The sequence below is a fragment of the Leucopleurus acutus genome (genome assembly GCF_964270905.1).
Source record: "Leucopleurus acutus genome assembly, chromosome: 11".
Lineage (NCBI taxonomy): Eukaryota > Metazoa > Chordata > Mammalia > Artiodactyla > Delphinidae > Leucopleurus > Leucopleurus acutus.
Genome location: NC_139152.1, coordinates 99,724,330 through 99,751,999, shown reverse-complemented (window position 1 = coordinate 99,751,999; position 27,670 = coordinate 99,724,330). Strand labels below are relative to the sequence as shown.

Below are 27,670 nucleotides of genomic sequence, written 5' to 3'. Positions count from 1 at the left end.
TTAACACACACACACACAGAGGCAGAGGTTACCACGTGTAGGGCCAGAGACCTGCCTGGAGTTGCCCCAAGGGAGAGAGGCCCCACTCCGGCCCCTCACGGCCGGAGGACCTGGCATCTCCCCACACCCACCACCTGCTTCAAGCCAGACCGACTCTGGGCTGTTGCTCCTCTGCTCCCTTTGCCTAGAGCAGAGATCAGTAAACTTCCGGCCCACCACCTGTGTTTGCACATAAAGTTTTATTGGTACGCGGCCCCGCTTATTCATTTACTATGGTCCATGGCTGCTTGTGCGTTACAAGGGCGGAGTTGAAGAGTCGCAAAAGAGATGCAGCTGGCAAAGCCTATTTACTACGTGGCTTTCAGAAAAAAAGTTTGCCAACCTCTGACCTAGACGTCCCTCGTCATTTTTGTTTACTGCTAATTCTCTGGTGCAGGAGGGCTGAGCAGCCGAGAATGTCCGTTAGCCCCTTGCCCCGGGTCTCATCCCTGCAGCCCCGCGTGCCTGGCCTGGCTGCCACCTGTTCACTTGCTCACCTCTGCTCAGTGTGGTTTCTTGCATCCTAGAGACACTCCCCGAAGACAGGAACCATGTTATTGCTACACGTCTGGGGCGGCGGGTGCTTGATAAGTGCTTAGTGGAGTAACACTGCAAGGCTGGCCAGGCCCTGGCCTTGTGTCCACAATACTGTCCACTAACATAGATATGAATACCTACTATTCAGCCATTGAGGAGTGACCGGGGACGGCACTAGCCACGAGTGATAATGACAGTGATCCGAGCAGTCCCCATGTCACAAGTGGGCACCGTGACAAACCCTTGACAGGCTTCACCTTGACTCACCCTCACGACCCCCTACAAGGTGGGTCCTACTCTCCCCATTTTACGGATGAGCACACTGAGGCCCAGAAACGCTGAGTTACTCCTTCAAGGCCGTAAATGTGACAGAGCTGGGATGTGAACCCAGGCCCGAGGGGGACCACCGTGCATGAATCTTGCCCCTTGCCATTACATGTGTGTGTTGGGTCTGGTTTTTGGGGACAAATTCCAGAATCTCAGGAGAAGCCTCGGCCCCAGGAGTCCTCACACTGTCCATGCTCCAGGTTGAGAATTACACACTGGGGTGCATCCTGGCATATCTGACTTTGGTGATCATCCTTCTTAATCCAGAAATTTAAGACCTGCCATGTCTTGAGTGTGGCTCTACCGGTTGCCCCTGGGCACCGCGCTGCAAAGAAGGGAGCTCGGTGGGCAATGTGAGCGACTGCCGAGGGGGGTCAGAAGCTCTCAGTTTCGCTGACCTCATCACCTAATTCCCGCAGAAGATGTGACATCCACTGAGCACCTCCTATGTGCCAGGCCCTCCCCTCATTTCAGTCCATCCCATCAGGTGGGGTCCATGTTATCTGACAACCCCAAGACTCTTGACACTCATGACTCGGTCCAACCCGCCCCCCAACCCAGAGACCTGACCAAACTTTAGCATCAGCCCAAGACCATGACCCTTGAAATGCCTGCCTGGGAAAGCTTGATGCTGCCAAAGAATTTCCTGTGTATTCCAGCCAACACCGGAAGACAGGCCCTGACCTCCCTTTTCCTTAGAAGCATTTACTTTAGAAAACCTGCAGATGTAAATCCTTTCTGTCCCTTTGAGATGTATCTTCTGCAACCCAGGTCCTTTTAAGGTGGGAACCAGGCCTTTGAAATGCGGTCATCAGGGGGAGGTCCCACCCCCACCGCATCTCCCAGACTCTGCAGGAGGGTCAGAGCCAGTGAGAAGACACAGCTGGCCTAATTCCACTGACCAGCGCCCTTAACATCCTCTAGAACTATTCCTTAGCAGGCCCCAGCATTTAAAAAACCTGCACCTTTTTTTTTGGTGGAGTTGAGACCAATTTACGCTGAAGTCTCTTTCCCCTACTGCGTAGTCTAAATAAAGTCTGTCTTCCCACTTTTAACAAGTGTCCAGCTTTTGTTTCTCTTTGGCATAAACAACCGCGTTTCCCCTGTGAGGACAATTAGGCAGGCGAGGTCAGCCACTCCCCAGGGTCATGTGAGTAAGCAGTGGGCCAGACGCCCCCAAACCCCACACCCTCAGCCACCTCCCACCCGGCTTCTGCAGCCAACTTGTCCATCCCTACGTGTGCACAGGTGTTATCACCCCCTGCAGGGCCCAGGAGAAACTGGGGAGGGCAGTCATCTCCGACAAGCAAGCTTTTAGAGGTCCCTCCCCTGCTGATATGTTGTTTGATACGCTCTAGGGCATAAATGTGAGTCGGTCGCACGCGGAGCTGCAGGGAGAGTGGTGGTTTCCCCAGGAGGTGGGCAGCCTGGGGGAAGGGGCGCGGATGCAGTCACAGAGCTCCTGACCCTGCCCCGCCCTGCCCTCACCTTCACAGGACCGGCCATCAGAGGAGAGCCGGAAGCCCATGGTGCAGCTGCAGTAGTAGGAGCCAGGCGTGTTCTCGCACTTGTGGCCACACAGGCGCCCGGGGTAGCGCCGGCACTCGTTGATGTCTGAAACAGAGCAGGAAGTGGCTCAGGCAGCGTCCTCCCTGGGCAGTGCTGCCCGTGGTGGCAGCTCACGACCTTTGTCCCCCACTTCCCCTGGCCTCCTCTCCAAGAGAAAGACCACTGACTTGTCCCAAACACGCGGCAAGTCAGCAGGGGAGCTGGGACGGCCCCGGCCTGTCTGCCCGCTGGGCGAGCCTCGTGCTCCTTCCGCGACGGCACGCCTGGGCACGTTCCCACCCGCCAGTTCTCCACCCCAGAGCCCGAGAGAGTGCCCTCCAGGATCCGACAAAGGTGCCGTGGGGCTGGGCGGGGCAGGTGCCAGGCTCCCCTGAGCACCCTGGTTTGGGGATGGCTGGCGTCCACCAGCAGGACCTGTCCTAGCCCCTGGTGTTCGGGCCACCATGCCATCTTGGGTTCTCACTGCCCTGGGCGAGCACACAGCTCTGGGCCCTGCAGCCCTGCACGTCGGCAGGAACCTCTGGGAAATCACTAAGACTTTGGGGCATTTGTAGAGCTGGCTGGAGCCTCAAACACTCAGAGGTCCCGGGGCAAGCAGAGCACCTGTTCTACAGGTAAGGACCCTGGCTCACGCCCAGGAGGGCCTCCCCAGAAGCTACATGGTTGGCAGCAGCAGAGCTGGAACCAGAACGGGGGTCTCCCGATCGGGGTCCCTTCTCTGGGACTGTCTGCACTTGGGATTTTCAGAGGTGAGGAGTAGACCACGGTCATTCCAGGGTGCCCCAGGCTGGGTTCTCCTTGATATCATCTGGCCGGGCCCTCTGCAGGGACACCCACGTACCCACACACGTTCTGCTGATGCCGTCGAAGTAGTAGCCGGCCTTGCACTCACAGCGGAAACTTCCAGGGGAGTTCACACAGTGATGCCCCGGCCCACAGGGCTCAGAGGGCGGCAAGCACTCATCCACATCTTGCAAAAGAGAAAGACACGGTGAAGAACCTTTAGTGTGCCGGGGGCTTTTTGCCCTAAGATGATCAGAAAGGAAGGAGCCAACTAAAACGTAATGGACAAAGCGGCATCATTTAATTCTTAACCCGATTTCATAGAGCACCTACGATGTGCCAAGTCCATGCTGGCGAGATGGCTGACGCAGACGCAGCCTCTACCCTCGGGGGCCTCCTGCTGCTCTGGGCCAGCAGTGACCCTAGTTAAGGCAGGAAGTGCCCAGTGACTGGGCAGAGGCTGAGGAAGTGCCCTGGGCGTTACAGGGAGGAGACTCCTCGGTGTGGCAGGCATCTGGGCAGGCGGGGCGCACAATGCCCTTGCCCGAATCCAAAAGAACGTAGGTGAAGAGGGAAGCATGTAAGAGCAAACACCACACAGAGAGGAAAGGGCACCTGGATCATAAAGTTTGTGAGGTTGGGGCCAACTCGGGAGGACTGACTTGTAAGCAGAGGGCATCTGTCCTCTGTCTGCCGCCAATGGGGGGTCATCACCGACGGGGGCTGTGAGCAGGGAGGCGCAAGAGAGCTTTCAGCTCAGGAGGAACCAGACAGACTGAAGGGGCAAAGCTGGCGGCAGTGGGTGGGTTGGCATTCTACTGCAACGGTGCAGGCTACAGCCAGTAAAGACCTATGCTTGGAGATCAGCAATGGGATGGACGGACAGGTGCAAACAGCTTCCTTTGGGGATCTGCTCTCTCCTTCCAGGGAAGGGAGGGCTGTGCTGGGAGCAGACCAAAAGTCCATTTCAAATAGGTTTTCTTTTTTTAATACCAACCAACACAGCGGGTCCCCTCCTCATTGAGATGGTAGCCACGGCCACAGTTGGGCACGTTCTTCTGGCATGTGTAGGAGCCCTCCGTGTTGATGCATGTCTGCCCCACAGGGCATGGGGCACTGATACTCAAACACTCATTGATATCTACAGGGGGAAAGACGGAGACAACGGGGTTAAACCCGGAGGGCTTCCCAAAACCCAACCCCTGGATCTTCAAAGAAATCCCATTTCCCTCCTCTTTAAAAACCACGAATGCAGTTACGACAATGCCCTCGCCCTGGACCACACAGCAGCCTCCCAACTGGCTCCCAGGTTTCAGCAGCATACCACACCGTAACGACCCCTCCCCGGTCCATCCTCCTGCCCCTACACCCGCAACACTTCCATCTTCCACTGCACAGAATCCGAAGCTGCCCGCCTGTGAGTCCCACACGGTGAACTTGGCAATTCAGGTGCCGTCCTGTGTTCACATACTCCACACGGTTAATGAGGGTCTTCCCTGAGCTGAGCAGTGGCTGAGGGGCAGAGGCGGCCGCCCCCTCGGTGCCAGCACTCGTGCTCTGCGCTCCTCCAGTGACTGGCTGGCCCCCGCGCCCCACTCCCCAGCCTTACTCGGGTCCATCTCTCCTGCAGCCCAGACTCCAGCCCTAGCCTCCAGCGGCCACTCAGATCCCGCCTCTGCGCCTTTATTCACAGTTCCTTCCTGGGAAGCCAGCGCCCGGGTCTGCCTGGTGAACGTGCCTTTCTTACAGCTTGGGCACGACCTTCTCCCACATCCCCACCCCCATTCCGGGCTCCACAGGGCCTGTGTGCACTCGCGCCCCCGGGGAAGGGCTGCTCTAAGCTCTCCGCACGGTGGCTCCCTCCCCGACTGGACACGCCTCTGATGGGGGACCGTGGGGCGTGCATTCCCCTTTGATGAACACATGCCCAGCAAGTGTGAACCAGTAAACCAAGAAGGAGAACTGGGTTACACATGTGTTCACTGATCACACTGAGATTCAGTGCCAAACCGCACAGATTGAACTTCCTACCAGGAGTATTCTCCCAGAAGGACCTAAGGTTTCAGGAATCACCTATAAACATCTAGGGGGGCCAAGAGAAGGGGGTGATGGTAGAGGACCAGCTGTACTTCTCCCCTCGCAGCCAAGGCCCACCCTCCTCGGACAAATGGGCAGCCCGACTCCCTCCCCATCCTGGTGTCGGCCTTTGTGCTGCCGGTCTTGCAGTGCAGCACTTTACAGTTTACAAAAGCTTTCCCCTCCAGTACTGCCCTGCAAGTTAGGCAGGACGGAATTATCTGCATTTTATAAACAGGAAACTCCCCGAGCCCAAGGCTGGGACCCACTCAGGTCTACAATCAGGGTCTCCCGCCTCCCAGCCAGGACGAGGGCCCCTAAACCTGGCGTGGGCGAACCATAACCCGCCGGCCAGATCCCACCCACTGCCTGTTTTCGTAAGTTCAGTTCTACTGGAGCACAGCCAGGCCCATTCCTTTATGTAGTGCCCACGGCTGCTTCCACGTGGCTGTGACGGAGACCCTTCGGTCGACGAGGTTGATATTTACTCTCTAGTCCTTCTCAGAAAAAGCTTGGCCCTGTGTCGAGAATGAATGCAGTGTTTAGAACTTTTCCCGCTGCCAAGCAGGGTGGAAGCTTTCCCTTTCTGCACTCGGCTTTTGCTTTCTTTTTTGCAAATAAAGAGGGACATACCTTTTGAAATAAAAAAGATAATTTTTAAAACGAAAGACTCCTGAACTTGGTCGTGGCACTTGACTGTGAACTAGGCTGTGAACCTGATTGTGGGCGCACAAAAAGCGGGACTGCCCCACCCTCCCAGCGTGCTGAGACGAGGGGCGCCTCTAGGACCTCTGAAGACCCAAGTTCGGGGGTGGGTGCTGGGCTGCGGCCAGTCCTGGGCCCCTGGGCTCCTGCTCTGGAGCCTCCCCCGTAGAGCTGCACCCCTGCCATCGGGGGTGGGGGGCGGGTGGGAACCGAGGCTAAGTCGAGACTTGCAACGGTCCCTTCTTTGTGGAAATCGGGCTGATTTTGCCATGAGTCAGGGTTTCCATCCCCGGCAGATGCCATCCTCCGCGGAGCCCCCTGCAAGTGCGCTGCAAGTCTAGGCAGGCCCCTCCTCCCTCCTGGCCCTGGGAGAGCTGTCAGCCTCCGGCTCGCCCGGCCTCCTTCTGGGAGCGAGGACAGCCCCCCTGCTGGCAGGAGGCTGGCGAGGGGCCAATGCAGCCAAGCTGAGGCCCCCGCGGCTCCGAAGCCTCGCCTGCCCTTGAAAGGGGAGCTTTAGGAACAAAGACTGGGGTTGGCTTCAGACGAGGCCCCTGTCCTAAGGGGCTGATGTTCTATTCGTCCTTAGATATCCGGGGATGGTAATAAAAGCGGGGAAGGACTTTCAGTCCAAACTGCCATTTCAAATCAAAGATCAATACAGATTTATCTGCAAGAGGGTGAGACAGAAGAAATTCTCGGCCCCCTGCTCGTGGCGTACCAGCCTTTCCAGGGGGGGCGACGGGGCAGCTCCAGGAAGGGTGAGCTCTGACTAGTGGCGCCTGCAGCGCAGAACAAGGGAGACGACTCTCTGACCTCAAAGGGAGGACCCGGAAGCTTCTGCTGAGCAGAGGGCAAGGGCAGCCCGGCAGACCTGGACTCAAACGCCAACAGCATACAGTGATCTGGCCAGATGGCTAGTCTCGGGCGACTGCAGGAGAAAGCGGGGACCACCTCCTGTCTGAAGAACAGGTCACTCTGGCCACTACTCCCGCGCTCGCCCCTGCCCCGCGCTGCCTCTGCAACTGAAGCAGTCTCACCCAGACCTCCTCTTTTTACTAAATTCCACGGGATTTGCTTTCATTTCACGTTGATCTTCCTCCGATATCAACACAGTATTTTGCCATTTTAACCACTTTTAAGTGTACAGGTGAGTGGCATCAGGCACATTCAGTGTTGTGCGACCAGCAGCGCTGTCCAGCCACAGACCTCATTCCTCATCCCAAGCAGAATTCCACCTGTTAAGCCATAACTCCCCACCCCTGTCTCCCAGCCCCTGGCAACCGCCATTCTACTCTCTGTCTCTATGAACTTGACTCCTAACACAGAGTATCTTCTAAAACCATTTTTTAATACACAGGGCACTTCACAACCACCTTGTTTAATCCTTGCCTCAAGCCTACAAGCCAGACATGATGATTATTCCCATTTTATAGAGAAGCAAGTTGAGGCTCCGAGGAAGTAAATGACCTTAGGTCACTTGGTTCAACACCAGGTGTCTCTGACCTCAAAACACAAGCGCTTTCATCTAAACCAGAGATTGCTAAACTATAGCCGTGGGGCCAAACCCAGCTGCCGCCTGTGTTTGTAAATAAAGTTTTATTGGGACACAGACCCACCCACTTGTTCAACACCGCCATGGCTGCTTTCCAGCTCCAACCGCAGAGCTAAGTAGTTGCAGCGGAGACCACACAGCCCACCGTGAATAACTTATTATCCAGTCCTTTATAGAAAAAGCTTGCTGACCTCCGTTCTATACACTACGCAGTGCCCCATCACTGGACGGTTCCCCCACCTGGCGGACCCGTTAGCCCTGGCGGCAGCATCTTACCAATACAGTTGCCTAGAGCATCTTGTATAAAGCCGCTCTTGCACTGTAGCTTGGGTCTGCAGCGGAAGGATCCCAGAGTATTCTGACAGATAAAATCGGGGAGGCAGTTATGAATACCACTCTCACACTCGTCAATATCTGGTACATCATAAAAAAAGGAAATTGTTAGCAAGAGTCCTGCCAGAAGCATCTTTCAACACTTTAAAATCACAAGAATTTTTTTTTTTTTTTAATGCTCATTACTCAGACTATAACCCCAAACGTTCCAATAGAGAGGTCACATTCCAAAAGGGCCTTAGCCAAATGGTGCTCGTGTTTCTAAAGATTCAAAACTGACTTTTCCCCCAAGGTTCTTATGATGCAAATTTTCTGTTATGTGATAAATAACCCAGGCATTTTCCTGGCAATATGTGGTTTGATTTGGTTTTCATTTCAGGCATGTTTAGTTTAGATTACAAAGCGACGATGATCTTAAGTGGCAATAAACACTGTCCCTATAAACTTATTCACTCTGCAGTGCTCGCAGTATTCCAGATATTAACAAAGATGATTGTCGTGACTGGACGTTGGCTGCCCTTCCCTTGAAGTTCATGGCGTCAAATGTTCAAAAGTGTATACTCAGCTGGCTGGGCCCCTGGGTTCTCGAGGTCCACACCGCCCAGGGAGTCTGCAGGGGTGGGGAGGACTGAGCTCATCCAAAGGCCCTCATAATTCAAACGACGTTTTTACACAAGTGGTCTTGTCGTTCTGAAGGGCTGGAAACCCTCAGCAGAAAACTATGTTCTAACAGATCCTCATCAAAGGCTTATCTGCTAAATAACATCTATGGTTTGGCGGGGGAAAGCCAGCAGCCAGAAATGTCATGTTTTTTTATGCAGCGGAAGGGAATATGCTTTGAACTTCAAGGAAACCTGGAATCAGATGGAAGGCAGCTGTTGTGCAAAAAAACAGCTCGGGGGTGGGGGGACTGGAAAGCACATGTGAGCACCTGAAATTCATCTCTGGTCTTGTTTTTAAATGAGCGTGTTCTAAGCCTTTTCAGAAATCCAAACTCTCCACTGTCATTAACTCAGCATTACGGTAAAGGAGGTAAATCTTCACTAATAACAGGGTTGGCCAGTGCCCCAGGCAGCCAAAGGGGGGACACGGCACCACGGAGCCCAGACCCCAGGGAGCCCAGTGCCACTTCCCCATCGCATCATACGCACTTCCGGGGGATGGGGTTTTGAGACTCGGAGCTTATCCTACCTTTGCAGTCATTGCCCTCTGTGAGCTCATAGCCAGTCCCACAGCTGCTGTCGCGCTGGCAGCGGAAAGAGCCCACTGTATTGATGCAGGATTCTCCAAGACGGCAGTTTTGGCCGCCCATGATACATTCATTGATATCTAGGAGAGACACAGGTGACGCAGGAGTAACCAGCAAGAACCACCGACCCTCACGCTTTATCAGAAGGAATGTACCAGAGGGCACGATGGGATCGACCCCCCGCATCCACCAAGCTCCCCGGGCACGTGCGTATTCCGGCCGTGCACCGGAATGGAGCCCTGGGTGCTCGCCATCAGTGCAAAAGCAACGGCTTCTCTGCCCTGCTGAGCTATTTCAGACGTACTGCTCTTCCTGAGCACCTGCTAAGCAAGCACCAGGCCCTGAACTGGACTCATGTGATCCCAGAGAACCCCCTATTCGGGGCTACCACCTCCCTCCGTCTCCCCCATCTCACAGGTGAGAGGCCAAGAGAGGCTGAGGGACGTGCCCAGGGCCACTCAGCAGATCCTGGATTCAGAGCCCGGTCACACCCCAAACCCAACCCCTTTTCACAGCACGGTGTTTACATCCTGCTGGAGGACAGCCGTGGCCGGAAGCCAGGCGCTGCAAACTCCAGGAGATGCTGGGAAGCCGGTCCTGGACCGTTCTTCACCTACGAATGGGGCCCCAAGTTGTGCAAAGCAGGCCCTGCTTGGCTGTCAGGCAGAGGCAGAGGCAGAGGCTCCCGGGGCAGGACGACGTTTACCTTCACAGGAGACGCCGTCCGGGAGCAGCTGGTAGCCCACAAAGCAGGAGCAGACGACCTCCTCCCCCGTGTCTCGGCACTGCTGTTTGCAGGGCCCGCCGCCTGGAGTCAGAGCAAACGTGAGCGGAGGCCAGGTGCACCCCGGAGACCTCCTGGTTTTTTCCAGGTGTTTGGATGGGATCAGAGAAAGCGCCCTCAGGGTAGGCTGACACAGAAGGGCAGGCTCCCCAGACTGGAGCCCACTGCAGCCTTCACAGCGCCCTCCCTTCCCATGGGAGACCCCCCGGGGCTGCGGCTTCAGGTCCCAGCCCTGATCTGACAGATCGGGGGTGTGTGCGGGGCCCCGATATCCCATTTCCACCGCCACTGCCTCAGCTCCGGCCGCCCGCTCCCCTGGCTCTCTGAGCATCGCTTGGTACCACCCTCCAACCAGGCTTCCTGCAGGGCGGCCAGCGTGATGCCCAAAGAGCAAATCCCATGGGGACAAAACCTCTACCGGGCAAAGATTCCAGGGAATAAAATTCTGACTGCTGCCCGGGGCCTGCAGGGCCCCGCCCACTTCTCCAGCCTCTTCCTTTCTCCCCGCACCCCACCCCATGACCCACCAGTGCCCAGCTGCTGCGGGTCTGCAAGTCCCCGCTCCCACTGCCACAAACCCCCTGCCAGTGTCATCTCCCTGGCTAACCCATCCTCAGCCACTGCAAGCCAGCTATCCCCTCCCCCAGGGAGAGCCTCGCACGCCCCCCAGAGAGGATTACGAGCCTTTCTGGGGTTCTCTGCCCTCCCTTCCGCCTACCCCCAACCCCCAGCCCTCTGTGCCGAGTGTCACTGTACACCAACCACATCATTTTGTGATTAAACTGGCTCCCTAATGAAAGCCCAACCACAAGGCGAGCCACTGAATGTGCTCGGGGAGCGGACTTGCCAGTCCAGACATGCGGGAATGTTCCATAAAGAGAAATAAAGTCTTAGCATATGGAAAACAAAGGTGCAAGGCTCTAGTGACTTTTTTTTTTGGATGTGGACCATTTTTAAAGTCTTTTAAAAATATATATATATATATATATATATATATATGTATATATATATTTATTTATTTGGTTGTGCCGGGTCTTAGTTGTGGCAGGCGGGCTCCTTAGTTGCGGCATGAGAACTCTTAGTTGCGGCATGCGTGTGGGATCTAGTTCCCTGACCAGGGATTGAACCCGGGCCCCCTGACTCACTGGGAGCACGAACGGAGTCTTAACCACTGTGCCACCAGGGAAGTCCCAAGGCCCTACTGACTAAATCTGCAAACGCCTCTCTTATGAGACAAATGACTATCATAGATGGTACAGCTGGAGCTCCAGCCGCAAAATGAAGTATCACTCACCCCCGTCCCCTAAGGGGCTCCCAGCCTTGGGGGTCACCGTTCACAGAGTCTGTGGGCTGTGGTGGGAGAGCTCTGCACACCAGCTCCTCAAGCGGCCCCTTCTCTACAAGCCCACCCTCTCCCTCGCTCGCCCATCAGGCCCCAGGTAGGAGGAGAGGAAGGGAAGGAGCCTGGGAGTGCAGACAACAGGGCCTTACAGCTGACTCCCAGCCAAAGGGCTGCGGTCAAGCTCCCAGCGAGATTAGCACTGACTTCCCCTCGGGCTTCATTAACCACCAGCTAGTCCTGGGGTGGGGGGGGGCCAGTCTCACCTCGGCAGCGGTCATTCAGGTAGGGGTCCTCCTGTCCCTCCTCGATCTCAGAGACCTTAGCTGAGGGGGAAGAGGCAAACACAGGTTTGTCCACACACAGTGCCCACGTTAACACAGAGGCAACGCCGAGCATCTTCTCTTGTAAATATCACGCAGTAACGCCTGTTGGTACATCTTATAAAAAGCTCAGTGTTCATTTTATCCTTTTTAAAAACAGAGTCACACTTATAAATGTAGCTAAAACTCTAAAAGATCTATTATAACAGAAACAGCACTGGCACAAGGGTCTGTCTGTAGTCATCAACTTAATGCTGAGTGTGGTTACATTGTCCACATTACTCAAATATTTCTGCAAATGCAGTCACGGCCCTACTATAAACTAAGTCACATCTTCCAAACCGAAAACAATGCACCTGGTAAAAGCTTATGGCTACAGGTTGAATTGTGTCCCACCCCCCCCCCCAAACCCCAGAAGATGTTGCAGTCCTCATCCCCAGTACCTGGAAATGTGACCTTAGTTTGGAGAAGGGTCATTGCAGACAATTAAGTTAAGATGAGGTCATTAGCGTGGGCCCTAATCCAATGATGAGTGTCCTTACAGAAAGGGGAAACTGGGACTCCGTGACAGACACGCAGAGGAAAAGCGGTGTGAAGAAACAGGGAGAAGACAGCCATCTACAAGCCAAGGCATACCTCATGCTCCCAGAAGCTGGGAGAGAAGCCTGGAGCAGATGCTCCCAGAGGCCTCAGAAGCAGCCGGCCCTGCCGACACCTCGGTCTCGGACTTCTGGCCTCCAGACTGTGAGACAACACATGTCTGTGGTTTAAGCTCCCCAGTCTGGTGCTTTATTACAGCAGCCCCAGGAAATGAATTCACTTATTTTATACACTTTGCCTGCAAAGCTCAACGTAGTGCCGGACATCAACAGTCACTCACTCAATTCATTCAACAAAGGTATCTGAGTATCTGCTCTGAGGGTCAAGCCCTCGGCACAGACAAGGCCCCTCCTCTCAGTAATTACAATAGGATAGAGAGGGACCCAGCGGGAGACCTGGGCCCTCATTTTAAAGGGTTGTATTCCATTGGCAATTCTGGTATAGAAGAAATGGAGTAGTCCTTGTAACCTGGGTGGGTAGACCCCAGAATTCCTAGAATACTTGAAAAACCAAGTGCTCTGCGGATGAGGACCTTCCGCAAGATGGAATGACAGTGATCACAATTCAATCACAATCCAACAGCTATCAAATTACAACGCTGGGGGGGGAAAGCATAAAGCAAAGGTATCCCCAGCACAGCCACACCTACACAAGAGAAGCCAAGAGAGACAGAAAAAAGACTGGAAGGAAACGTGACCTGATGGAAACCATATCTATCTCCATGTTGACTTCCTCTTCCTTCTACCTTCCCGTGTCTTCTAAAATGCCTACAGTGAGCACGTGATACACACACACTGGAAAAGCAGACATCAGTAGAAAGACACATATTAGTAATTCTGCTGTAAGTTTCAGCGTAACATAATTTATAGACACTAACTACGCATAAGGTGTTATTTTTTAGGGGTTATTAAGATACGGTAAGGGTTTCTAAATAATCCAAAGAATTTTTCAGCTAGGGAGGAACTAAGCCAGAGACACTTAGGGTGTGAGTCATCTCTAGGTTAGGAGGCCGGGAGCACCTTTGCTCAGAATGTTTAATGTCGGTGCAACTAGAGATGATCATACTAAGTGAAGCAGGTCAGAAAGAGAAAGACAAATGCCATATGATATCACTTACATGTGGAATCTAAAATATGACGCAAATGAACCCATCTATGAAACAGACACAGACTCTCGGACATAGAGAACAGACTTGTGGTTGCCAAGGGGGAGGGGGGTGAGGGGGGATGGAGTGGGAGGTTGGGGTTAGCAGATGTAAGCTATTATACAGAGAATGAATAAACAACAAGGTCCTACTGTAGAGCACAGGGAACTATATTCAATATCCTGGGATAAACCACAATGGAAAAGAATATGAAAAAGAATGTGTGTGTGTGTGTGTGTGTGTGTGTGTATAACTGAATCACTTTTCTGTGCAGCAGAAATTAACACAACACTGTAAATCAATTATACTTCAATTTTTAAAAAAGAGAGAAAAAAAGAAAAAAAAAGAATGTTTAACTTGGGAACTCTTCATTCACTTGGTGCATTCCATCCCAGCAAAGCCCAAGTCCCTGCCATGTGCCAGGCACAGGCCAGGGTGTCCAGACCCCATCCTCCAAAGGACTCATGGTAAGAAGGCCAGGAGGACTCATGAGAAACTATTTATCACTCAGGTGATGCGGTCATCAAGATTTCCACAGCATTTTTCAGGAGCCAGCAAGCCTGGCAAGGAATGCCAGAAAAGGAATCTTGAACTGAGGCTTCCACAGCCTCAGTCTCCCAATCTGTAGAATGGACATAACCAAGATACGCCCTAGCACAGTTCATCCCAAAGGAACAGGGTTCTTTCCCCCATCTTAGACCAATACTTTGATCACTTATAATATAGATTATTAGAAAAACTAAGATAAGAAAACAGACATGTAAGTCCCAATTTTACATTTAAACAGGCATGTTACTCTATCAAATGCTTATAGAAGTTTCTAAAAGCTTACTCCCAACTTCTGTACTTGTTTTGTTGCAGGCCAGCACTGGTCTGTGGGCCCGCTACGGTAGCACACAGTAGGCCCACAATAAATGTCAGTGGAAGACAGGAAAGCAGGTCTGTGTCTGGGTGAGGAGGAAACACAGGGAAGTCCTCATAGAGACACTGAGGAAAGTCTGAGGCAAGAAATGAAGCAGATAAAAGACAAGGGAGAAATAAGACATCTGGAGCAACAGAAAAGCTCAGAGATCATTAATGAAACAAGACATAAATCAACAAAAGTCCTCCCTGGAGACACAGGAGAAATCCTCCATCAGTATGAAGAATTTGAGTTTGTTTAAAGTGAAAATGTCATCCATGATTTCAAAAGTCAAGGAAGGAGCCAGAATGTGGTTCCAATCCCCCTTTATGACTAAAATATCTGAAATCAGCCCCACGGCGGCCATGGGGCCCTGGACTTGAGAAATCAAAACAAAGAATGAAAGACTGGTCGTTGGACCGAGGACCCCAAAGCCACATGAATGGATGGCCTGACTCACTGGTCTGTGAGCTCGCCCTTCCGAGCCCCTTCCTGCCCCTTTCCCATTTTTAACAGAGGGCAGACGGAGCTCAGAGTGAGAAGGCAAAGGTCCCAGTCACGCAGCAAGCTTGGGGCAGAGCAGATGCTTGAAATTTTCCAGGGCTCTTTCCATTATGGCACAGGAAACCATTGCATAAGTGGAAGAGATGATTAGACAACCAAGAAGTTTCCTGAACCATGTAACTGAATCATGAAGCCCCAAGGTTTCAGGATTTATGTGGCTTCAGACAAATGGAGGGTGGAGACCGAACTGGTGGACACACAGCTGGGAGCCCTCTTGAAGCTGCTCTTGGGGTCATTTGCCCCTTTGCTGAATAAATATCTAGTGTTTGAACGCTCACAGCCTGCTGTTAATGAGTGTTGCCCCTGCTGTTAACGACTGGTGCCCCCTGCCTCAGCTCCAGATGGAGAGGTGGCACTGGCCAGGCATCGGAAGGCCAGCGCTCTCCCTCCTCTGTATGTCAGCCACGTGATCGTTTTTTTTTTAATAATTGTGATTTTTTTTTAAAGATTTTTGGGTTTTTTTGACGTGGACTATTTTTAAAGTCTCCATTGAATTTGTTACACTATTGCTTCTGTTTTATGTTTTGGTTTTTTGGCCCCAAGGCATGTGGGATCTTAGCGCCCCGACCAGGGATCGAACCTGCACCCCTTGCATTGGAAGGCGAAGTCTTAACCATTGGACCACCAGGGAAGTCCCCTGGCCACGTGATCCTGAGTGCCAGGTCCTCACCTGTGAAACAAAAGCACGGCCGGCCACCCACGCTGCCCAAGGCGGTTGGAGGGATGGGAAGAAATGTGATGGCAAACACTTTATACCCCTTCTCCCATTTAATCCCAGCAACCTGAGGAAGTAGGACTCTAATTATCCCCTTTTCACAGATGAGGGAACTGAGGCCTGGATACACCAGTTTGCCCCCCAAATACATGTCAGGACAGGGACATGAACACAGATTTGTCAGATCCCAGATCCCAAGTCCTCAGTTTCACTCCAGGACAGTGACAAACGTGAAACTGCTCTGACAACTAGAACCCGTCTCTTCTGAGTTAAGACAATGGTAAATGTGTGTGCCCACACTGCCTGTGATGGTCAGTTTTATGTGTCACCTTGGTTGGGCCACGGTGCCCAGATATTTGGTCCAGCACTAGTCTGGATATGGCTGTGATGGTATTTTTTAGATGAGTTTGACATTGAAATCAGCAGACTTTGAGTAAAGCAGATTGCCCTCCATCATGTGGGTGGGCCTCGTCCAATCAGGTGAAGGCCTTAAGAGAAAGACTGACCTCTCCCAAGTAAGAAGGAGCCCTGCTAGCAGACGGCCTTTGGACTCGAGCTGCAACATCAGCTCTCCCCTGGGTCCCTGGCCAGTGGGCCCACCCTGCAGATTTCAGACGTGGCAGCCCTCACAACTGTGTGAACCAATTTCTTAAAATGTCTCTCTGTCTCCAAGTCCTATTGGTTCTGTTTCTCTGGATGACCTTAACTAATTGCACTGCCCAAGAGGGAAAAAAGGGGGTAATTACCTGCTTCTTGAAGGTCCCCAACGTCCCCCGGGGCAAACTCTGCTGTCTCCTGGCCCTTGACACAGCATGCCCGGAAGACCAGCCCACACTGGTAGCCGACCATGAGGCTGTACTCGCAGCTCTGACCCTGGGCCTGGGCCGCCCTTCCCAGCAGGCAGCAATGGCAGCACCTCTGCAAACACAGGAGGAGACTCCCGTTGGGGAAGCCAGACACAGGACACAGCGGATCCGCACGGACCTCTCAGCCCCGCCGTGTTAATGCTCCCTGGACGGTGATGACATGTGCCTGACCTGGGCTGCATCTTCTACATGTTGGCAGGAAACAGCAAAGCAATCCAGGCCCGAAGCCTGCTGCCCCCAAATCTCGCAGGTCCTGATTTTGAAAGGAACCTTAAAGGGCCTTATCCCAGCACACGCTCCATGATACCTGACTGCCCCCCAACATCCCTGCCGGCCCAGCTTCCACCTCCAGGAAGAGGGGGTTAGGAGAGGGCCTTCTGGGGCTCACACAAGAGCTCCCTAAGGGTCCATGACTTCTGCGTGGTCTGAGATTTCTCTGCCACGCCTGGAAGGATGAATATGCACCTTGTCTCTTCCCGCACTGAGTGAGGGTGGTTCAAGCAGCAGGAAGGGAACCTCAAGCCTGGTCAGCAAGTGAGGAGCAGAGTTGCTGCCTGTCACCTGGACCCCAGTGTTTCCAAAAGTCACAGCTGAATCCCAGGGACGACATTCACCCGGGCACATGAAAAGCCCCATTTCAGTCCTTATCATTCTAAGAAAAGCATAAGAGCTTTCCAGAAGGTCCACAGCAGGAACAGAGGAGGGGTGGCTTTGCTTGAGTTTCGTAGAGGTTGACGGGTCTCCCACCCGCTCATTCTACAGCCTCTGCTGCCGGAAAGAGTGGGAGCCTCTGTTACCTCCCCCACCTTTTAGGCCATGAGGCACCCTTCCCGAAAACACAGCCCACGCATCTGCCAAAGCCATCCGTTTCCACTCCCCTTAGAAAGTTCCATGCCTTTCTCTCAAGTCGGGGGACACTGGCGGAAGTGTCTGCGGGGCAGACAGCGTCTGCAGAGCCCCAACCCTTCCTGGGAGGCAGTCACTGAACACATAAGGTCCTGGCTCCTAGCTCCCCTTGACCAGATCAACCCCCCTCGCCCCCGCCGCCAGCTCTCTCACACCAGAAGCCTCCTCCCATGAAAGCCCACAAAGGCTGAGGGGCGGGCAGAGGGGCTCTGGACCCACAGCTCCTCTACGTGGAATCTCCCTACACATTCCGACCTGCGTGGAAAGAGGATCCCCGGAAAGGAACCCACACACCCCGTCTCGGGATCCAGACTTCATTCCAATGCTTGCTCCTTGAAATTACTGCAGGGCCTTCCTAACTGGGAACGGGGGCATCTTTCTTCCAGGGAATTCATCTTTGTCACCTGGCACCTCCAACAGAAACCCAGATGTCCAGGTTAATTAACTTTCCAAACCTGAGTGCCTTCTGGTCGGGCTGTTTTTCTCCCTCAGTAGGTGGCAAGAGAGGGACAGCCTGGTTTATTTGCAGTCTTCAGACCTGGGAACGCTCTCAGTAACCTTTCCACATCCGTGCAAAGATGCAGGCCTTCCACAGTGACAGAGGTCCTGAGTGACCTGGCCTGGACTTGGAGTCCCAGGATGGATGACAGCCTTCATTCATAGCTGACCTTTGGGCAGGGTTCCCTCTGGGCCAGATGGACCACACTCCCAGCTCTGCCTCACCAGATCCCTCCCTTGCTGGTCCTGAAGGGACCCCTGCTGAGAGGCCACTTTGGAGTGTGGGCCTCTCGGAACCTCAGTTTTCTCTTCCAGGGCGGTTATGGAGGTCACGTGTCATCAGAGGCGTTGGTGGGGGCCCATCCTGAACTCTGACTAGTTCGGGAGAGCAGAGAAGCTGGAGGGCCTCCAGAGTGGGGTGAGGAATGCCTATCTGAATTGAGAAGAGGCTTCAGAAGGCCCTGAGCCCAGATAACCCCTGCTCTGACCTCCACATTCCTGTTTGAAGCCCCGGGACTGGCAGTCTTCAGGGCAAGGCTGGGTCACTCCATCCCTGTTTCCCCGGTGTCGGACAGGGCCCGGGGTGTTGTCCAGGGTTTACTGAATAAACTGGAGGAGGTGGGGAGACTTGAGTGTCCCTCCTCCCCCCCCGAGTTGAGCACAATGCGCTGCTCATAAGGAAAGGCATCTGAGGTCGGGGGTGCAGGGAGGAGCGCCCCAGGCCTCCTGCTGAAGCAGTGGCTGCTGAGCTGGGAGGGGCCCAGGTCCTCACCTTCACGAACATGGCCTCGAGGCTGGTGTTGTCACCATGCGGCACGGTGCAGCCGTCCTGCTCGTTGGCCAGGTTGATGCCCGTGGCACAGTGCAGCTCCTCTAGCTGGCTATGACAGCACTGCTCCTGGACCATCCTGTGGGCAGAGGGGGCAGGCTGGCCCAAGGGCTCTGTGGGGCGGGGGGCCCACCAGCTGGTACTCAGGGCCTGGAAGCAGTAGCCCCTCGGGGATGGGAGCTCTGTCATCTTTGGGTGTCCCCCCTTCCCCATCCCCTCCACTCATCCACAGACACACACACAACGCCTGCATACAGAAGGTGCCCAACAGTGTTTAATTAGGAAGACTGGATGCAGGTGGTATCTGGGAGTGGAGTCGAGAGCCCCAGTGGTGTGGCCAGAGCTCCAGTTCACCTCTGTGACCTCTGAGCCCCAGCCACAGAAAGTTCCCACCTATTTTAAAAAACAAAAACAGCTGATTGCTGACTCTGGGCCAGACCTTCTGATCCTTTATCAAGTTGAATCCTTCCCAACACTCATCTCCAGTTTCCGGAATCAGAGGAAACAGCTCCAGAGAGGTGGAGTAGCCTGCCCAAGGCCACGGAGTGAGGGATGGTGGCAACGGTGACACCGGGCCGTGGCAGCCACGTCTCCCAGCCCCGTTGAGGGCTCCGGGAGGAAGGTCCTCGGAAACCCGAGGACACACGTGCACAAAAGCTTATGTCACCAGAAGGACCGTCACCTCCCAGGCTTGGTCCCTCAGACACAGCTCCAGGTGGTGAGGGCAGGCAGGTGACGGAAAGCGAGGTGTGTGATCACAGGTGTGGCTCCCACCAGACCCCAAATAACCCTGGCTTTGGCCAGAGCCACCAAGGGCAGGAGAAGCCGTCAGACCTGCACTGGGCCGGAGAGGGAGGGGCCCCGCTGGGCTCCGCGTGCTGCCAGCCAGGCTGCCTCGGCCCCCAGCCTCCACCCTATGGGGCCAGAGCTCTGCACCCGGCTTCCCGTGCACTTCCTTAACTGCCCTCGGGCTCCAGGATGGATTTGTCTGCAGAGAGACCTCCGAGATACTGCAGGTTTGGTTCCAGGCAACCACAATAAAGTTAGTCACATGAATTTTTTGGTTTCTTGGTGCATATAAAAATTATGTTCACACTGTACTGTAGTCCAGTAAGCGTACAATAGCATTATGTCTAAAAAAGCAATACATACCTTAATTAAAAAAACCTTCCTTGCTAAAACATGCTAACCATCATCTGACAATGCGGAGTTGCCACAAACCTTCAATTTGTAAAAAAAAAAAAAAAAAGACACGCAACCTTCAAAGCAATAAAATGAGATATGCCTGTACTCTGCTACCACACAGCCACTCGTGCTCTCAGTGGATTTGCAAATGACAGGCATTTCACTGCATTATCAGGGAGAGTAAGCAGATATGCATTCACTGATCCATTCACTCAAAGATATTTATCGACTGAACAGAAAACAAGTGGTGTGGAAAAATGGGAGCCCTGATGCACTGTGGGTGGGAAGGTAAAATGGTGCAGTATGGCAGCACTCCAAACATTTTAAACAGAATGACCATAGGGGGCTTCCTGGTGGCGCAGTGGGTGAGAGTCCGCCTGCCGATGCAGGGGACACGGGTTCGTGCCCCGGTCCGGGAAGATCCCACATGCCGCGGAGCGGCTGGGCCCGTGAGCCGTGGCCGCTGAGCCTGCGCGTCCGGAGCCTGTGCGCCGCAACGGGAGAGGCCACAACAGTGAGAGGCCCGTGCACCGCAAAAAAAAAAAAAAATTGAATGACCATAGGATCCAGCCATCCTACTTCTGCGCATAAACCCAAAAGAATCGAAAGCAGTGACTCAAACAGATATTTGCACACCCACATTCCCAGCAGCGTGATTCATAATCGCCAGAAGACGGGAGCAACCCAAGTGTCCATCAAGGAATAGATGAGCTAAATGTGGTCTGTACATATGATGGACTTGGGTTCGGCCTTAACAAGGAAGGAAACCTTGACACATGTTACAACATGGATAGTAAGCTAAGTGAGGACAGTAAGCTAAGTGAAATAAGCCAGACACAAAAGGAGGAATACTGTGATTCCCCTTATATGAGGGACCCAGCGGAGTCAAATTCATAAAGACGGAAGATAGAAGGGGTGGGCTGGGGGAGGGGGGTAAGCAGGAGGTTTTGTTTCATGGGTACGAGTTTCACTAGGAAGATGAAAAAGTTCTGGAGATGGATGGTGGTGATGGCGATAGAGTGCTGTGAATACACTGAACTATACACCTAAACATGGTTACGATGGTACAATTTGTGTTATGTATATTTTAATGCAATTTTTTAAAAAATGTGGCTGTGGCCCTACTGTGTGCCAGACCTGTACAGAGGCGTCAGGGACGGGGAGAGGGATGGCCTGGTGGGGAAGCTCAGCCTCCCACACTGGGGGCTTCTGGGGTAGCAGTTACTAAGTTCCTCCCTCGTGGGGCTGGGCGTCCAGAGAGCTGCTCTCCCCTTGCTGCCTTTCAACTTGGACAAGCATTCACCTGGCTGCCTGGCTCACCTCCTTCAGGTGCTGGCTCAGACGTCTGTTCTCAGCGAGGCGTCCCCCGACAGCTCTATTTAAAATTGTAAACCTGCCCTGATCAGGAGACCTTGCCTCCTGTCCCTGGGTTTTCCGTTCCCATGACACCTCGTGCCTTCTTACAAACGACAGACTTTCCCGTGCCGGCATCTGTATCCTCCGTAGAAGAGATTTTGCCTATTTTGTTCACTGATTCATCTCCATCTTGTCCAGAATGCCCTCAATACGATTTGTGAAATAAATTAACGAAGGGGTTCAGAGAGTGACTGGTAGACGGAAAAACATCATCTGAGGATCCACCTTAGGTTTTGGCTCCGTGTGTATCCAAATTCCTCTGAGAGACTCGCGGGCTTAATTCAACCCAAGGTTTGAGGCAAATTTATATGTGGGTCCTAAGACATATGGGCCCTTGGTCGAGGCCAGAAGGCATGGCGATGCATGAGTTGAGGAAACGATCGCCCCCAAACGTGCCATGTGTTAGAGGCTCAGGCAGAGGCCGAAGGTGCCCAGCTGGAGGCCATGTGTGCAGAGAGGGGCTGGCCCCTCTGCGGTCCTTGCCAATCCCCTCGTCTGCCAGTGGCACCAACCCCAGGCCTCTTGGGCCCCACAGAACCCTCAGCGCCTTCCTTTCTCGACTGTACCCTGCAGGCTTGGCCTGGGGCTCGCCCACCGGTGTGATCCCATTCTCCTCATGCTGAGCTTAGAACAGCACTGAGATCAATAAAGATTTGCCAAATGAATGAGAACTTAAAACTGGAGATCCCGGCAGAATTCCACTTCAAAAGAAGAAAAATGATACCAGAACTACTGAGTTACCAAGGGGCCGCTGGTCTCTGTTTCTTGTATCTTTTTTTTTTGGCGGTACGCGGGCCTCTCACTGTTGTGGCCTCTCCCGTTGCGGAGCACAGGCTCCGGACGCGCAGGCTCAGCGGCCATGGCTCACGGGCCCAGCCGCTCCGCGGCATGTGGGATCCTCCCAGACCAGGGCACGAACCCGACGTCCCCTGCATCGGCAGGCGGACTCCCAACCACTGCGCCACCAGGGAAGCCCTGTTTCTTGTATCTTTTACCTATTACTAGTAAGAGGACCCTCTTAAAACAGATTGGATTTCTGACCTGCTCTCTCCCTTCTCTGCCTTCATTAAAAACGATAACCCTGAACTTGTTAGAAAATCCCTGCTATCAGCATCACTGCGCTGCTTGTCACTCCCCACTGCACACAGCCCCGCTCATCCTAGCACCGCGGCTCTGACTTGGGGCTCAGAGTCATCTGTCGTGTGCCATCCCCATCCACTGGGCGAGGAAAGCATGGAGGGCTGGGGCGGGGCGGGGGGCGGTTCTTGTTCTCCGGAGCATCCCCTACGGTGGCACCCAGTGCTGCCCCTGGAATTAAAACCCAGTTGTGTTCTTAGATGAGCTGCATCTTACTTTGAGCCCAAGACCACAAGCTTGGCCTCTGACCTCTGCAGGTGGTATGGGGTTCAGACCCCGACATTAACTGACAAAGAGGAAAGGGTGCAGGGCAGGCAGCACCTAGGGAAACAGGACCGGGGCGCGGTCAGAGCCCAGCAGCCCAGCAGCTAACTCACTAAGAGGCCTTGGACACAGACGCAGCCCCTGCCCGTGAGTTCAGGGACAAGTCCACCGGCCTCCCTGGGCCTCGGGGAAACAAAAGGCCAATCGCGGGCAGTCAGCGTCCTGGGAGTTGAATGACACGTCTTGAGGACCCTGTCATATGGAAACTCACACTATCCAGCCAGAGTTCCCTTGGGTCCCACGTGATGAAGTGGGTGGGCCCCACTGGAAACATGTCGGGGGTCGGGGGAACCTGGACTTGCACCCATATCTGCCCCCAAGAGAGAAGACCTTCCCTCTCGGCCATTCAGGTGATATGACTTACGTTTCAGGAAATCTCTGACTGCGCGTTTGAAGTTTACAACCCTGCCCAAAATGTAGATCATGGACCGTAATCTCGATGTTCCGACTACCTGGTCTTTTGTTGCAAAAACTCCTATATATCCTGGCTCCCCCCTTGCCTCTTTGGAACAGTTTTCTCAGCATTATCTGAGAGACTGTGTCCCAGGCTTGAAGTCCTCAGAAAGTCCACCAAATAAAACATAACTGTCAAAAAAAAAAAAAAAAAGTAGATCATAACACGAATGCCTGCTGCATAGCCAAGAAGGTAGTTTCTCTAGAGCCTGGAGCCCACTGGGGGTTCAAGATACCTCCACAGCCCAGTCAAGACATTGGCGAGTAGAAGTCAGTCACAAATTCAGTTGTGACTAAAATCCAAATTCACAAGTGGGGCCCAGAGGCCACTGAGTCGCTGACTTCAGTTCCTCCTTCTGTCCGTTGAGGGGTCAGCTGGCTGATGCCTCATTTTGTAAGCCTTTGATTTACAAAGGGCTCCCCGTTTTGGGTTGAATTGTATCCCTGCCTCCCACAATTCTATGTTGAAGTTCTAACCCCAGGACTTCCGAATGTGACTTATTTGGAGATTAAATGGTCATTAAAGAGGTAATTAAGGTTAGGGTGGCCCTAGTGCAATCTGCCTGGCATCCTTATAGGATAAGAGATTAGGACACAGACACACAGAGAGGGGAGACCACGTGAGGACATAGGGAGAAGGTGGCATCCCCAGGCCAGGAGAGATGCCCCAGGAGGAACCAGCCCTGTTGAGACCTTGATCTCAGACTTCTGTCGGCCAGGCTGTGAGACAGTAAATGTCTGTGGTTTAAGCCGTCCGGGCAGAGGTATCTGTGCTGGCGGCTCGAGCAGACACATACAGCCCCACAGCCTGGCCTGGTGGTCCCGGTTGCTTCCCTCCCCTCGGTCATTATCACAACCCTGAAAGGAAGCTATCGCTGTCCTCCTTTTACATTTGGGGAAACTGAGGTTCCAAGTTGGCTCAAGTCACACAGCCTGAAAGCCGGCCCAGGAGGGTCCCCGGGGCCCGGCTGCCTCTCAGAGCCCAGTCTGCAAACAGAACGCTTGGCGCTCACCACCCAGCTTCGCTCCGCAACTGCCAGCCACCCTCTGACGTTTCCAGCTCGAAGCCACGCTCGGGAGCCAAGATCCTCGCTCTCACTCATCAGACGCGCCATAAATCCTAACGGCGTGGTCTCCCAGTCAATTCAAACAATCTGAGTGCCCCGTCTTCCCTTCCTTTGTTTGGTCTATAATGCTTTCGACTTTTCAAGAATTCCCTAAATCGAGATTTACATCCTCCGTCACTGCTGGCAGGCAGCAGTCTCTGCTCGATGCCAACACAAATGCAAAACTCCAGAGTGAGGCAGACAAGCCCCCCCTGCACATTCCTTCCATGGCAGCTCTCCACCTAGCATCCCACAGCTCCAAGCGTCCAAGCAGCTTAGACTCGGATTAGAGGCAGAGAAAATGAACGGATGTCAAGGGATGGAATGCGTTCATACCCTCGCCTCCCCCTCCACCTCTGCTCCCCAGGCAAGCAGATCTGGGTTCAAGTCCCAAGGCCATCACCTACCAGCTGTGCGTACCGGGGAAAGCTCAGTTTCCTCATCTGTAAAATGGGATCAGTAACAGGGTGAAATGAGACGAAGGGCAGCCAACGCCCAGCACAAAGTCGGTGCTTCATAAAGGCTCGCTATTATTTTTACGGTGATGATCAACATTACATTCCTTTATCATTTATTCTAAGCTTACATTCTCCCAAAACTCTGAGGGAGCTTGAGTCAACTGAGGAAGAGCGGAACAAAACTAGTTGATCCAGAGGCTGGCTACTGTATAAAGTAGACAACGGCCTGGCAGAACTTTTGCTCTGGGACTCGCTCGTCTGTGTTTTCGGGGTCTGAAGGTGGCCCATGCTTTTATCTGCAAAGCACTTGCAGTCACACGATCTCATCCGCCGCCCCCAACAACCACCCCCTTGCTGGGTGACTTGGCCACACTGCCCAGGTGTGGCAGCGAGGGCTACAAGCCCACATCCCCTTGCTTGCAGCCTCGTGAAATGACGGGATGCCCCGGCAATGCCAGGGTGGCACGGGAAGGGTAAGCAGAGTCCCGTACAAGGCCCGTGGGAGCACAGAGGAGGGACGCGGGGGTCACCAGACCCCCACACCTCCCGCAGCCTGGCCCTGGGGGCCCAGCCTCTCCCGGGGGCCTGGCACCCACTGCCCCTTCCTCCCCTGCTGTTGTCTAGAAGAACACGATTCTGGTAGCACAGCGGCACTGGCAAACATACCTGCATTCCTTAGATTCCGAGACGTACGGCAGTGAGCAGTCCCTGTGCTGAGTGGCCATTCGATGTCCGTCTGCACAGCAAGCCTCCATGGGGACGTCTGCGCCTGCCGTGCAGGGAAGAGAACAGGGTGACTGGCGACAGGTGACTCACCTCGGACCCTGCCCAAGGTCCCCTTAGACGGGTGGCCCCCTCAGGTGGCCAAGAGCGCCCCCTCCCGGCCGCACTGTCTGGACACCCCTTCCTTAGGTCTCCTCTACAGCATCAGGACGGGGCCGAAAGGGCCGCGGCACATCCGGTCCTTCAGTCACTCGACAAACGTGTACTGAAAACTCCGCTGAGTCGCAGGCTGGGAGCACACACTCCTCTCCTCCTAGAAAGGCCTGAAACCTTAACTACTACCTTCCAAATCCAATTCTGACGGGGCTGCAGCTCAGCACCGGGATCCCTGCTCCGGCCAGATGCCGGAAACTGGGATGGGGACCTGCCCAGACGGGGTCCCTGCCTTCGCAGTCCAGAAGAAAGAAAGACAGGTGTTACTGACCAAGGCACGGCCGAGCTGCCGTCCAGCCCAGCGGGTGGGTATCCAGGATGCTGCCGACCCCACTCCTAGGGGGTCACAGATGGTTTCTATCACTAAAAATGAACAGTGCAGAACTGGGGAGGCCTAGAGGTGTCCCCCAAACTGGGACAACCAAGGAAGGCATCTCTCGAGAGTGGGGAGCGAACACCAAGGAAGAGGTACAGCATGAACAGAGGACGAGGAGGGAACCGTGATGCGGGGCCTCGAATGCAACCAGCCGGCTCTGCGGAGAAGCAGAGAGCCAGCGTTTCCGGGACCCACTCTGTGTTCTCACTTCATCGTCGGAGCCACTTTGTAGGAGAGCATCAGTCCTCACTGTGCGGGTCGGGAAACTGAGGCCGGTGATGGTCTCTGCCCTTGCTTTGTCATAAGGTTGCCTCTTTGCTCACAAAAAGGAAGATGGAAGGCTCAGGTGGGTCCAGCAGCTGGGGCACCCACGCCCTCCAGCGCCCAGCCCAGCACTCAGCCCCACTCAGGCTGCTGCCCCGCTGGGCCCCTCGGCTCACAGGAAGGTGGGGGCCCCACCGTTCCCCAAGGGAGGAGCAACCGGGTACCGAGGCGCCCCCCAGCGTCAGTTCCACCCGCAGCTGGGAGGGGGCTGTTGTTAGTGGCAACAGCCTCTGCTCCCAGGCAGAAAGTCACCTCTCAGCAGGACATTTCAAAATTGGGCTCTAAGAAACGCCACGGGGGGCTTCCCTGGTGGCGCAGTGGTGGAGAGTCCGCTTGCCGATGCAGGGGACACGGGTTCGTGCCCCGGTCCGGGAGGATCCCACGTGCCGCGGAGCGGCTGGGCCCGTGAGCCGTGGCCGCTGAGCCTGCGCGTCCGGAGCCTGTGCTCCGCAACGGGAGAGGCCACAACAGTGAGAGGCCCGCGTACCGCAAAAAAAAAAAAACAAAAAAAAAACGCCACGGTTCCTCACGGCTGAGCTTCCCGCGCCCCACGGGGTAAATCCCGTCGTACTTGGCAGCGTTTCCTGGCACCAAGGGCCTTGGGTGTTCTGTTTGAGCTCATTATTCTTCCAAGGCCCGGCCCTCGGGGTGGCCCCCAAAGAGAGGGTCACTCCAGGGCTCAGCACGAGGCCGATGCGTCCAGAAACCCCGGCCGGGACGGCTTGCCCGCGGCCACCTCGAGCACCTCTGCCTACAAACGGCACCTGGAACACGGGGCCCTTGAGCTCTGGGCTCACCTCCAGGGAGACCCCAGTGGGCGTGGTCCGAGGCTGGGCCAGGCAGTTCTTTTTTTTCCTTCTTTTTTTTTTTTTTTATAAGCAGAGGTCTTCCTAGAAGCCCATATGATTTAAATTTATTTATTTATTTGTGGCTGTGTTGGGTCTTCGTTTCCGTGCGAGGGCTTTCTCTAGTTGTGGCAAGTGGGGGCCACTCTTCATCGCGGTGCGCGGTCCTCTCACTATCGCAGCCTCTCTTGTTGCAGAGCACAGGCTCCAGACACGCGGGCTCAGTAGTTGTGGCTCACGGGCCTAGTTGCTCCGCGGCATGTGGGATCTTCCCGGACCGGGGCTCGAACCCGTGTCCCCTGCATCGGCAGGCAGATTCTCAACCACTGAGCCACCAGGGAAGCCCCGGGCATTTCTTGAACCAGGAGGAGGAAGGGCCTTGCCAGGTCCCCCAACGATGACAACCTCAGCCCCACCCGCAGCCGGGGGAGCTTGGAGCGGAAGATGCGCTGCTGCATCCTTGCTCCTTAG

General features: G+C 54.3%; 1 protein-coding gene across 2 annotated transcripts in view; it reads right to left on the bottom strand.

Moving 5' to 3' along the window:
* Positions 1-27,670, bottom strand: part of FBLN1 (fibulin 1) — a gene marked incomplete at its 5' end in the record, with an annotated part of 79,388 nt that overhangs the window by 39,098 nt on the left and 12,620 nt on the right. For both annotated transcript variants that reach the window (XM_082849979.1, XM_082849980.1), the window contains 10 exons: positions 2,392-2,517; positions 3,314-3,442; positions 4,253-4,396; positions 7,865-8,002; positions 9,113-9,250; positions 9,877-9,978; positions 11,560-11,619; positions 16,287-16,458; positions 18,583-18,718; positions 25,385-25,487. In XM_082849979.1, the coding sequence (XP_082706105.1) occupies positions 2,392-2,517; positions 3,314-3,442; positions 4,253-4,396; positions 7,865-8,002; positions 9,113-9,250; positions 9,877-9,978; positions 11,560-11,619; positions 16,287-16,458; positions 18,583-18,718; positions 25,385-25,487 (1,248 nt within the window). The remainder of the gene's footprint in view (positions 1-2,391; positions 2,518-3,313; positions 3,443-4,252; positions 4,397-7,864; positions 8,003-9,112; positions 9,251-9,876; positions 9,979-11,559; positions 11,620-16,286; positions 16,459-18,582; positions 18,719-25,384; positions 25,488-27,670) is intronic.